This window comes from Tachypleus tridentatus, chromosome 5, assembly GCF_004210375.1.
Source record: "Tachypleus tridentatus isolate NWPU-2018 chromosome 5, ASM421037v1, whole genome shotgun sequence".
Classification (NCBI taxonomy): Eukaryota; Metazoa; Arthropoda; class Merostomata; order Xiphosura; family Limulidae; genus Tachypleus; species Tachypleus tridentatus.
In genome coordinates, this window is record NC_134829.1 from 47746948 (window position 1) to 47759705 (window position 12758).

The 12758-nt window shown below is 33.8% G+C and overlaps 1 protein-coding gene across 2 annotated transcripts in view; it reads left to right on the forward strand.

Annotated features, from left to right (window-relative positions):
• Positions 1-12758, forward strand: part of Ipk1 (Inositol phosphate kinase 1) — a 40516-nt gene that overhangs the window by 16117 nt on the left and 11641 nt on the right. Inside the window, exons 10-12 of one of the 2 annotated variants that reach the window (XM_076502457.1) lie at positions 1324-1463; positions 2854-3004; positions 6005-6095. In XM_076502457.1, the coding sequence (XP_076358572.1) occupies positions 1324-1463; positions 2854-3004; positions 6005-6095 (382 nt within the window). The remainder of the gene's footprint in view (positions 1-1323; positions 1464-2853; positions 3005-6004; positions 6096-12758) is intronic. The other variant, XM_076502459.1, reaches the window with a different exon arrangement.

The following is a 12758-nucleotide window of genomic DNA, read 5'->3' on the forward strand; positions in this document are numbered from 1 at the left end:
TAAAAGTAAGCTTGTTTATCTGAAAAGAAAAGAACGTTTTTTTTTTAATAAACCAGGCATGCCTCTCTCACTGTTATTAGTGGCTCTAAGTAAATCAATTCTAAGGATGGAAAACAGTCTTTATATTAACACTTTTAAAAAGGCAATGAACTGGTAATAAAAGTAATAGCACAGTTTGCACACTCCTGAGTCCTGCCAGGTTTTTCTAAATAATCAATCAAGTGAAGCTTGAGATGTTTCAAACTGTATGAGAAAATTTGATACATTTTGTCACAGTAATACATCTGAAGGAGAATAGGTAATGTGATTCATAGACACATGTGATATACATAGTATCAATTGTAGACGAGAAGGTAATGTTCATGTATAGAATTAAAAATAGTTTTGTCTGTTTGCACATATAAAGTATATCAATAACAGTTGAGGCATTAATGGAATGTTGTGGTTTAATTTATATTAGTTTGAGTATGATCATTAGCTCAATCACATTTTTATGGTGATAATTTTCACATGATAAAACTGATTAATTTTAGTCTTACAAATTTCACGTCCATGGGACTAATGTGTGTTAACATATTAAGGTTGTGTACTAGACTGAATACTTGAATGATGTATATATATATCTTTAAATGAGCTTTCCAGTTAAATGTAGCTGTAAAAGTGTGAAATAAAGGTGCTATTCCAAAGTTATTCAAACAGACACTACCTTCTCCCATTGGTTAAATGGTCTTAGGATTCATAATACTAAAAATTGGGTTTTGATACCTGTGATGGGCATAAACCAAATAACTCATCATATAGCTTTGTGCTTAATAATAAATAAATAATATACACATTACACTCAAGAAGAGCTTCGATAATGAATAAAATGAGAAGAATATATTTTATTAAATATTTATCTTCAGTTGTAAGTATAGACACTAATGTTTGTCATTAAGAAATAAGATATTTTGGTAAAAACCTCACTTTAGTTATAAAAACAGTCTCTGTGCTGTGCAGGATGGAATATTTATAACCCATATTATGACCAAAATTTAGAAACTTTGTTTTGATCTACACTATTTTAAGATTATGTCTGTTTATGTATATTTTACTTGAAAAATGTTAAATGTACAGATACATTTGTAATCTACATCTTCAGTACTTCAATTGAAGTATCTATTGTCTCTTGTTGCACCATATTTATTGTTTCCACACCATGGTAATGTGTGTATTATGTTTATTGTGTAGGTTATTACATTTTATAATTTTGTAGTTTTTGAAGTGAGATTTAAATGAAAAAAATATTCAGTACCAAATCATCTTTTTTAATGTTTATTCCAGTGAAATGGACTCTTTTGTCCAACTGATTATTCAAGCTTTGCTTAAAGTTTTCCCTAGTGCCATAACCTCCAATGGACTTCTGCCAGCTGTTAAACCTTGTCTTCAGTTCTGTGTTAAGTCAAGTAAACTTTGTTCTGCTGGTATGAACCTATAATTTTTTATTTTACACATTAAGTAGCTTTAAGAGGCAGATTAAAATAATTTTTTTAATTATCTTAGTTCTGCTTTAAAAAAACTATCTTTACATAATTGGAAGATATCGGCTTCACAAACAGGGAAATTGTTGCATTCCTTTAGACTCAGAGAAAAAAAAAACAGTAATATATTGTGCATTTATTGAAAGTAAATATTTTTGAGAAACAGTTGGCCACAAGGAAAACCCAGCAAGTATGTAACGATGAGAGTACTCTTTGTTTTCATTTTACGTGGTAATGTTTTAAAGCTAACTTTGTTTCTATTTAATGTTTTTATCATTTAAGTTTAAATTAAAATGCGTTATCTTGTTTATTACTTATCAGAGTACGTTAAAACAGGCTCTGAAATGTATATGCACTTTTGACTGTATCATTTCTAATGTGGGTAATTCAACCTAACCAGCAAGTTGTAAGGCCAGATTAACATAATTCTCGCAGCTAGTTGAACTAATTTTTATGAAGAACAGAAAGCTATACAAATGCAATGTTTGCTTTCAATACTTTATCCTAAGTAATCTCTTTCACAACATTAAACTGCTAACAAGCATGCCATATTTTTCACTTGCAACTCACTGGTCAGGTTGTTTAGATATTGTATTTCTGTTTGTTTGTTTTTTTTTCCTTTCTTTAACAGTACTTTTAACATAGTATATTAGATGTTTTTACCTCAGTGCTATATTCTGTGTGTAACTTCTCAAAATGTAGCATGCTTAATAAAACATACAAGTCTGTTGTACATAAAAAATTAGACATGTTAAAATGAAAGTAATTCTATTCATATCTGTCAGTTTGACTCAGACTTTAAAAATCAGAGAACAAGGTGATGTTTATGTGTAATATGAGAATACTTTTGTCCATTCTACAGGTTTAGTGTTACATTTGTGTAACCTCTAGAACCTCCAAAAGGCACATTTTAAGAGATATTTTTCAGTATCTGGTATTTTATGTCTTCTAGCAGTTTAAGGTGAAATGAATATTTAATAATCTTGGAATGAAATACATAATATGTCAAATAACACTGTCTGAAAGGTTGTAGAATACACACTTGTAACCTACCTACATGGGGTTAAGAAAATACACTGTAATGTTATTTACATATAAAATGTAATGCAGAAAGACATAGCTCTTTTACAGAATTGTTTGTTTCACATTACATGTTTTGTTGTTGGTTTTGTCTGTTTATTAAACATAAGTAAACAAATTTATTAGAGGTAATACTTACACCAGTGGAATTTTAGAGCTTATATTTTTGTTACACAAACCTACATACACTGAAATGTTCTACACACTGTTATTTCATTTTGGTAGTCAGATATCTTTGGGTCTTGTTTGTTAGAGTGTGCAGCTAGCCACGTTCTACCTGATGGTTGTGTGTTGCATCGTATCCTACAAGTCCAACAGTTGGACACAACAGACATTGCTAACCTTTACCCTCAGTTCAAGGCATTTAAGGATCAGCTAAACAATGGAGACAATTGTTTAGAGAAGTAAGTTGTATAATTTGTGAAGTAACCCATCAAAAACGTCTTTTTGGAATTTCGGTGTCTTACAGCAATCACCACCATGCCTGTGTATTGTACATGAAGTTAAATACAGTTTCCATGAGCCTCTGTATATAGTATGCTTGCAGTCCGGATGTGTGATGTGCATAAAGCACTACATATATAGCTTTTAAACTATTGATTGCAGGAATTGTTAATAGAAGTTAAACATCACATTACCTTTATAGATCCAGGCTGTCACCTTAGTGTCATGGCAGTTAATGCCTTTGGTAATAGTATTCAAATATACTGGGGGGTATTTCATCTATCAAACAGAATCCAAGTACTGATATTAATGTAGTTATCTGTTATGGAAAAATCAAAGAAGTGTACGAATCCGAGTGTTTACACCCACAACGTCTCAGCTTCTATTACTTTATACTGTTTATAGCTAGTCATGGGAAGGCAGTTACCTGTAAATATTTTAAAGAAGAACTGAAACCACTTTAGCATTTTTGCTAGTTAAATAGAACTTTTAATTCTTGTATACCAAATAAAATTATTCAAAAGAATGTTATTAGTTATTTATCAATCAAATCAAATACTGCCTCTTTATCTTATTTCTGTAAGTAAAATGCTAGTAGCTGGAATTGTCTCAACATTCCCATGGTATACTTGAATAAATCTTCAAGAGAAAGGGAAAGGGTTGATAAGAACTTTTAAGATAAGGTTTATAATTCTATTTAATATATTTTGTAAAGATTATAATTCTATTTAATATATTTTGTAAATATTGAGAGTTTAACTGGTATAAATGCTAGGGTGGTTTTCTTTCTACGTTAAGAAGTCCAAGGGTGACTACCTTCCAATAACTGGCTACAGACAGTAAAAAGCAGTAAAAGTTTACATGTTTTGAATGTAAGCACTCAGATTTGTAACTTTATTTGATTTTTCCATGATGGCTAATTTAACATCAGTGTTTGGATTTTGTTTGATAGGTGGGACATTCCTATTGCATTTGGGAGTTATTACCATAGATGTTAGCTGTAATGATAATAAGTTGACAACCTGGACTGCAGATAAAGGAAATGTGATCTATTGTCAAAGCTGTATTGACGGGTGTGGTGAATTGATGTTTTGGAGGGTAAACCATTTAAGAAAAAAAGTTAATTAATGGTCTTATCTATTTAAAAATCTTACTACAAAATAAACTACAGAACAAAATTTATGCAGTGTGATTTTGTAAAAGTGTAACAGTCATCTAGTTTAACATGATTGATGTCAGTTTCAGTGTTCCAATAGCACATTCAGTCCTGTCAGCTGCATTTCTCAGCCATCCCAACATTGAAAATATCTTCTCTGGGGTTATTAAGTGTGCTGACCACATAGCAACTACAGACAACAACTGATAGACATTAAGGAAAAAGTTGACACTGAAGGCTGCCAGTGCTTACTTAGGTGACATAGGCTTGGTTTTTTATTAAACAGTCTACCATTTCTTCAGCCACAAGTTAACTTCTTTTTGAGCCAAGTATTTCCAGGTTCTATTACCAGTTCAATGATCTGACAGTATCAATGTTCAAGAAGTTATGTCATTTCATGTTTAAGGGTATTTGCATACTAAAATTCATTACCATATCAGCTTGTACTGCAAATCAGTGATGAAACTCCCTAATACCTCAGGATATGGTTGTGTATAGCATATATTAATCCCCATATTTCATGTACTTGAAACTATATAGAGGATACACTAAGCTCTCTTTAAGAAGCATACATTAAACCTTGTAGATGGTGTAAATAATTTTGCAAATGAAGATTTTATTCACAGAAAACATACCTAGGTTTACTTACTGAGCATTTTGTATCATTTTTTGTTGCTGGTGTACTTTCATTCATGATTTACAGATTTAATTTGCTAATGATTTTTGTAATACTAATAGCATGTATGTAAAGCTAAGAAAATACTACTAAATGTTTGTTTTCATATAATTTAATTATTCTATAGTTAGTAATTATTATTTAATGCAGTGTATATAGACTTATTTAAAGTTGAAAAAAACATAGAGGAGATTACTGTCTGGTTGTGTAATAGTCAGAGTATGATACAGTGCATATTCTTATCAAATCACTATGAAGGTCACATTATTTTTAACTAATGTCTTTGAAAAACAATTTTGCTTCTGTTATCAAGGTGACAGTTTAGTGAGAAACTGTTGTGTAACAAAAATTATATTCTTTGTCCATAGATTAAGAATATTGAAACTTTAAAGAACATTAACAATGAATAAAACAAAAATTGGATATTATATAACAGCTTTATTGTTACAGTGGCTTCACTCACTCATATTTTAAATACCAGATTTTCCTTTGTATTTACTTTTATTCAGTTTGTCCACTGTAAACTACTATGTTACCAAGTTTATCAGCTCGGCGTGGCCAGGTGGATTAAGGCATTTGACTCGTAATCTGAGGGTCTTGGGTTAGAATCCCCGTCACTCTAAACATGCTCGCCCTTTCAGCCAGGGAGGGAGTTATAATACGATTGTCAATCCCACTATTCATTGGTAAAAGAGTAGCCTAAGAGTTGGTGATGACTAGCTGCCTTCCCTTTAGTCTTACACTGCTAAATTAGGGACAGCTAGCATAGATAGCCCTTATGTAGCTTTATGTGAAATTCAAAACAAATAAAATCAATTTTATCATAATAAAAGTAACAATCTATTTGTGGAACATGGGTTAGATGATTTATGGTAGTAACATTTTTAAAGGTTATCCTTTGTTGTAAAGTTTTTCAAATTCCTCTAACTCTGCTTTTTTATCTTTATCAGTGAAGCCTTAAAATTACAGACAAGGAGATTTATTATAGTGTTTAAATAAACCAGTCTTTAAACATGTCTCAACTCATGCATTACAAAAAAAGTTAATTTTTGCATACCAGTTAAGTGAGCCAAAGTTAATCAGTCCAATTGGGTACTCAAACTTCAGTTATTCACTCATTTTTTTAAGCAGACTCCTCCTTGTACTAGCAATTCACAGAGGTCTAGGGAAGACTGAAAGGCAGTCATGGGAGACTGAGTCTTCCTTCATCTCCAGAAAGGTAAGACTAGTTTCGCATTTGTTATCGATTGTTCTGTTTCAGTAAATGTGTAAGGATGTTTTATTTATTTATTTATTTCTATAACAGATTTTATGAGGTGAAGATTGATGCTAGATAAGTTGTATTTGATCAATTGGAATTTTGGGTATATCTTGCACAGTATCTTTTCAGATGCTAGTGTTTTGTGTAATTATATGTGGACTGACATTTTACCAACCTTGTTAAATAATATAATAATAGCCTTTCATAATTTTTTCATTAAATATTTTTAGGATAAATAGGTACTTCTAAAACCAACCTAAACAGTGAATTGGTAATGTAGATGTATATCTTGTGCTAGATAACATAGCATAAGTTTTCGTAGTTAATGTATTTTACATAAAGGATTAAGATAGGGAATGTTAATTTTATATATATTAATTAATTAATTTTATAAACTTTTAAAAAATTGATTCTCATTGGTCAGTGTAACTTAAGATACGGTGTGTATAAATTACTGCCATGGTTTAACAAGTAACTTGTACCATATATTGTAACTGGAATAGTTTAATATTTTTTCCAAATATCCTACAAATTGAGAAAATCTCTACATGAAATTGTTGAATTTCAGAATGGTTAAACAGCACACATCCAGTTGGTTCTCACTCACTGACCATACACGTGTTAGCATGTAAGGGTTAACATGGGTCACTTTCTTCTCACTGTACATGAAAGAATAATGTGTACATTAGTTTATAAAATATAGGCCATAATTCTGTGATTGCAGTTTATATGGGAGGTACAGTGTGAAGAACTCCTCAGATGGGAAAAATATTTGAAGGGAGGTTCATTTAGGATTATGGTTTCACAGAATCAGACACCCTTTTCCAACCCATCATAGACATGTTCCATTTCAAAAAGTAGGTGACGGTGTGCTGATAATGGTAGAATTGCTCTATCTTACTCAAATAAACCACACTTTCTTAGACCATCATTCATGGGAGAATTGCTCTATCTTACTCAAATAACCCACACTTTCTTAGACCATCATTCATGGGAGAATTGCTCTATCTTACTCAAATAACCCACACTTTCGTAGACCATCATTCAGTAATTGCAGTGTGAAAAGATCATTGTTCACTTACTGGTTTTGTCAGAGCATCAGTGTTGACTTTCACATGTCCATATACAGCTTGGATGTATTTGCTACCCCACATGTAAAAAATGAAATAAACAGTTGGTATAACTAGCTGTGTCCAAAGTTCCCTTTTCATTATTATTTCATTGTTCAAAAATAAGTCATTATCCTCCAACTAATTAAATATATTGTTACAGTATTGTAGCTGTGCAGGTTTATCATCCTCTAACTGGTTAAATATATTGTTACAATATTGTAGCTGTGCAGGTTTATCATTCTCCAACTGGTTAAGTATTGTTACAATATTGTGGCTGTGCAGGTTTATCATCCTCTGAGTAGTTGAGTATATTGTTACAGTATTGTAGCTGTGCAGGTTTGTCATCCCCTAACTGGTTAAATATATTGTTACAATATTGTAGCTGTGCAGGTTTATCATTCTCCAACTGGTTAAGTATTGTTACAATATTGTGGCTGTACAGGTTTATCATCCTCTGACTAGTTGAGTATATTGTTACAGTATTGTAGCTGTGCAGGTTTATCATCCTCTAACTGGTTAAGTATTGTTACAATATTGTGGCTGTGCAGGTTTATCATCCTCTGACTAGTTGAGTATATTGTTACAGTATTGTAGCTGTGCAGGTTTATCATCCTCTAACTGGTTAAGTATTGTTACAATATTGTAGCTGTGCAGGTTTATCATTCTCCAACTAGTTAAGTATTGTTACAATATTGTAGCTGTGCAGGTTTATCATCTTCTAACTGGTTAAGTATATTGTTACAATATTGTAGCTGTGCAGGTTTATCATCCTTTAACTAGTTAAGTATTGTTACACTATTGTAGCTGTGCAGGTTTATCATCCTTTAACTAGTTAAATATATTGTTACAATATTGTAGCTGTGCAGGTTTATCATCCCCTAACTGGTTAAGTATGTTGTTACAATATTGTAGCTGTGCAGGTTTATCATTCTCCAACTGGTTAAGTATATTGTTACAGTATTGTAGCTGTGCAGGTTTATCTTTCTCCAACTGGTTAAGTATTGTTACAATATTGTAGCTGTGCAGGTTTACCATTCTCCAACTGGTTATGTATTGTTACAATATTGTAGCTGTGCAGGTTTACCATTCTCCAACTGGTTATGTATTGTTACAATATTGTAGCTGTGCAGGTTTATCATCCTATAACTGGTTAAGTATATTGTTACAGTATTGTAGCTGTGCAGGTTTATCATCCTCTAACTGGTTAAGTATTGTTACAATATTGTAGCTGTGCAGGTTTATCATCCCATAACTGGTTAAGTATATTATTACAGTATTGTAGCTGTGCAGGTTTATCATTCTCCAACTGGTTAAGTATTGTTACAATATTGTAGCTGTGCAGGTTTATCATCCTCTAACTGGTTAAGTATATTGTTACAGTATTGTAGCTGTGCAGGTTTATCTTTCTCCAACTGGTTAAGTATTGTTACAATATTGTAGCTGTGCAGGTTTATCATTCTCCAACTGGTTATGTATTGTTACAATATTGTAGCTGTGCAGGTTTACCATTCTCCAACTGGTTATGTATTGTTACAATATTGTAGCTGTGCAGGTTTATCATCCTCTAACTGGTTAAGTATATTGTTACAGTATTGTAGCTGTGCAGGTTTATCTTTCTCCAACTGGTTAAGTATTGTTACAATATTGTAGCTGTGCAGGTTTATCATTCTCCAACTGGTTATGTATTGTTACAATATTGTAGCTGTGCAGGTTTACCATTCTCCAACTGGTTATGTATTGTTACAATATTGTAGCTGTGCAGGTTTATCATCCTATAACTGGTTAAGTATATTGTTACAGTATTGTAGCTGTGCAGGTTTATCATCCTCTAACTGGTTAAGTATATTGTTACAGTATTGTAGCTGTGCAGGTTTATCTTTCTCCAACTGGTTAAGTATTGTTACAATATTGTAGCTGTGCAGGTTTATCATTCTCCAACTGGTTATGTATTGTTACAATATTGTAGCTGTGCAGGTTTACCATTCTCCAACTGGTTATGTATTGTTACAATATTGTAGCTGTGCAGGTTTATCATCCCCTAACTGGTTAAGTATTGTTACAGTATTGTAGCTGTGCAGGTTTATCATTCTCCAACTGGTTAAGTATATTGTTACAGTATTGTAGCTGTGCAGGTTTATCTTTCTCCAACTGGTTAAGTATTGTTACAATATTGTAGCTGTGCAGGTTTATCATCCTCTAACTGGTTAAGTATATTGTTACAGTATTGTAGCTGTGCAGGTTTATCTTTCTCCAACTGGTTAAGTATTGTTACAATATTGTAGCTGTGCAGGTTTATCATTCTCCAACTGGTTATGTATTATTACAATATTGTAGCTGTGCAGGTTTACCATTCTCCAACTGGTTATGTATTGTTACAATATTGTAGCTGTGCAGGTTTATCATCCCCTAACTGGTTAAGTATTGTTACAGTATTGTAGCTGTGCAGGTTTACCATTCTCCAACTGGTTATGTATTGTTACAATATTGTAGCTGTGCCGGTTTATCATCCTATAACTGGTTAAGTATATTGTTACAGTATTGTAGCTGTGCAGGTTTATCATCCTCTAACTGGTTAAGTATATTGTTACAGTATTGTAGCTGTGCAGGTTTATCTTTCTCCAACTGGTTAAGTATTGTTACAATATTGTAGCTGTGCAGGTTTATCATTCTCCAACTGGTTATGTATTGTTACAATATTGTAGCTGTGCAGGTTTACCATTCTCCAACTGGTTATGTATTGTTACAATATTGTAGCTGTGCAGGTTTATCATCCTTTAACTGGTTAAGTATTGTTACAGTATTGTAGCTGTGCAGGTTTATCATTCTCCAACTGGTTAAGTATATTGTTACAATATTGTAGCTGTGCAGGTTTATCATTCTCCAACTGGTTAAGTATTGTTACAATATTGTGGCTGTGCAGGTTTATCATCCTCTAACTGGTTAAGTATATTGTTACAGTATTGTAGCTGTGCAGGTTTATCATTCTCCAACTGGTTAAGTATTGTTACAATATTGTAGCTGTGCAGGTTTATCATTCTCCAACTGGTTATGTATTGTTACAATATTGTAGCTGTGCAGGTTTACCATTCTCCAACTGGTTATGTATTGTTACAATATTGTAGCTGTGCAGGTTTATCATCCTATAACTGGTTAAGTATATTGTTACAGTATTGTAGCTGTGCAGGTTTATCATCCTCTAACTGGTTAAGTATTGTTACAGTATTGTAGCTGTGCAGGTTTATCATCCCATAACTGGTTAAATATATTGTTACAATATTGTAGCTGTGCAGGTTTATCATTCTCCAACTGGTTAAGTATTGTTACAATATTGTAGCTGTGCAGGTTTATCATTCTCCAACTGGTTAAGTATTGTTACAATATTGTAGCTGTGCAGGTTTATCATTCTCCAACTGGTTAAGTATATTGTTACAGTATTGTAGCTGTGCAGATCATTCTCCAACTGGTTAAGTATATTGTTACAGTATTGTTGCTGTGCAGGTTTTTCATTCTCCAACTGGTTAAGTATATTGTTACAATATTGTAGCTGTGCAGGTTTATCATCCTTTGTCTGGTTAAGTATGTTGTTACAATATTGTAGCTGTGCAGGTTTATCATCCTCTGGCTGGTTAAGTATGTTGTTACAATATTGTAGCTATGCAGGTTTAGCTTTTCCTTTCAATTTCATCAAGATTTTGTACTTGTCATGCCTTAGTTATGGTACCTTTCTCACCTTATAATGGACTCTCTTCACAATCATGTTATGTATCCAGCTAGCTACATGTGTTGTACGTAAACCTCTTATGAACGTGTTACATGAAGTGTTGAAGTCTGTCTTTATGCTAGAACTCTTAACACTTTTTTGATAAGATAGGCATTTAGTATCTTCAAAATTGTTTGTGTCATCTTTAAGTTTACTTTTCATCAGATTTATAGTATATCCTATTGCATATCCCCTCGGTGTGAATTCCTATATGTGATGAGGGGACCTCCTAGGGAGGCTTCTGTTCTTTCAGTTTGCCTCCTCTAGGATCCAAGCATCCACCCACGTGTTTGCTGCGCATGGTGACCCATGAAGAGGAGGAGAGGATGCTGATGGTAGAGGGGTCCAACCCTAACACACCACTTTGGCCTTGAATTCCTGCAGATGGACAGCCTTGAGGTGGCCCCCTAAAGTCAATTGGCTGGTCCACTTGGGCTAGAGTAAACCAAGTATCAGTGTTGGATGTTCTCAACAGGTGTTGTGCACATTTTATCTGATGCTGGTGTTTGAGTATAGTGCTCATGAAACCCTGGTGTTGCTGCAGTGTCTTGGTTTGGCACTGTAGTGCATCCCCTTTTAGGGATCCATGGTGGGTGAGAACAGCAGACACTGGAATATTCGTTTTTTATTATAGATCCTCCAAATAAAAACTTAAATAAAATAGTGAAAAACAGTCCATAGGTAAACAACCATGTCTTGAAGATTCTGAGCAGCAATCTTCAACATCTGAAACACCTGTACCTCATTTTCTTATTCTACATTCTCTTTCAAACAAACCTTTAGGGCAGATGTATCCCTTTTTCATTCAGAAGGGTCTAGAGGGACTTGCTGGTTCTCCAAAGTCAGTGAAGAAGCTTCGCTCTCGTGACGTATTTGTGGAAACATCCACATGTCAACACAGTGAAGTCCTCTTGCATTCAAAGACGATTGGGGATATACCTATTGAGGTTATGCCTCATGATACTTTGAATTCATCATAAGGAGTTATTGTTGAGAGGGGTTTGAAGAACATCCCTAAGTCGGAGATTCTTCCTGGTTTCTCCACCCAAGAAGTTTCTGCAGTGAGGCATATCTCCACTCACAAAGATTGAATTATAATACCGACCAATGTCCTTGTTCTGACATTTACATCACTACCATTAAGGCAGGTTATTTTAACTGCAAGGTATGGCCATACATTCTAAACCCTCAGATGTTTCCAGTGTCAGTGGTTTGGTCATTTGAGACATCATGTTGTGCTTCCTTGACGTGTGCTTGTTGTGGTGGCAGGGACCATGATGCCTGGAGTGTGAAACAGACCCTCATTGTGTCAGTTGCAATGGCTCTCACCCGCCTTACTTTGTTCTTGCCCTAAATGGTTGAAAGAAGAAGAGGTGCAGCATTTGAAAAAGATTCAAAACATTACTTACCCTGAGGCTCGAAAGTTGCTGTCCACCAGTTCATTACAAACGTATGTTGCTACACTTCATTCCACTATTATAGTGGGAGTGCAGCTGGATCTCTTTGTGCCTTCAAAATAACCATTCTCAAACCAAATAAAAAGTCTTTTAATCTCCATAGTTAAAAAAATTGATGAATCAACATTAAAAGCCATTTCTGTTCCTAACATACATTCCAGCAAACCCCAAGATCCACTTCTTTTGGTTCCAGGTATGGGCATTTCCTTGGGTACATCTTCTGGCCGTGGTCAGTGTTACCCAACCAACATGCTGCTGTGGAAGCTGGATCAAGCAAATTGGCCTTCTTTAA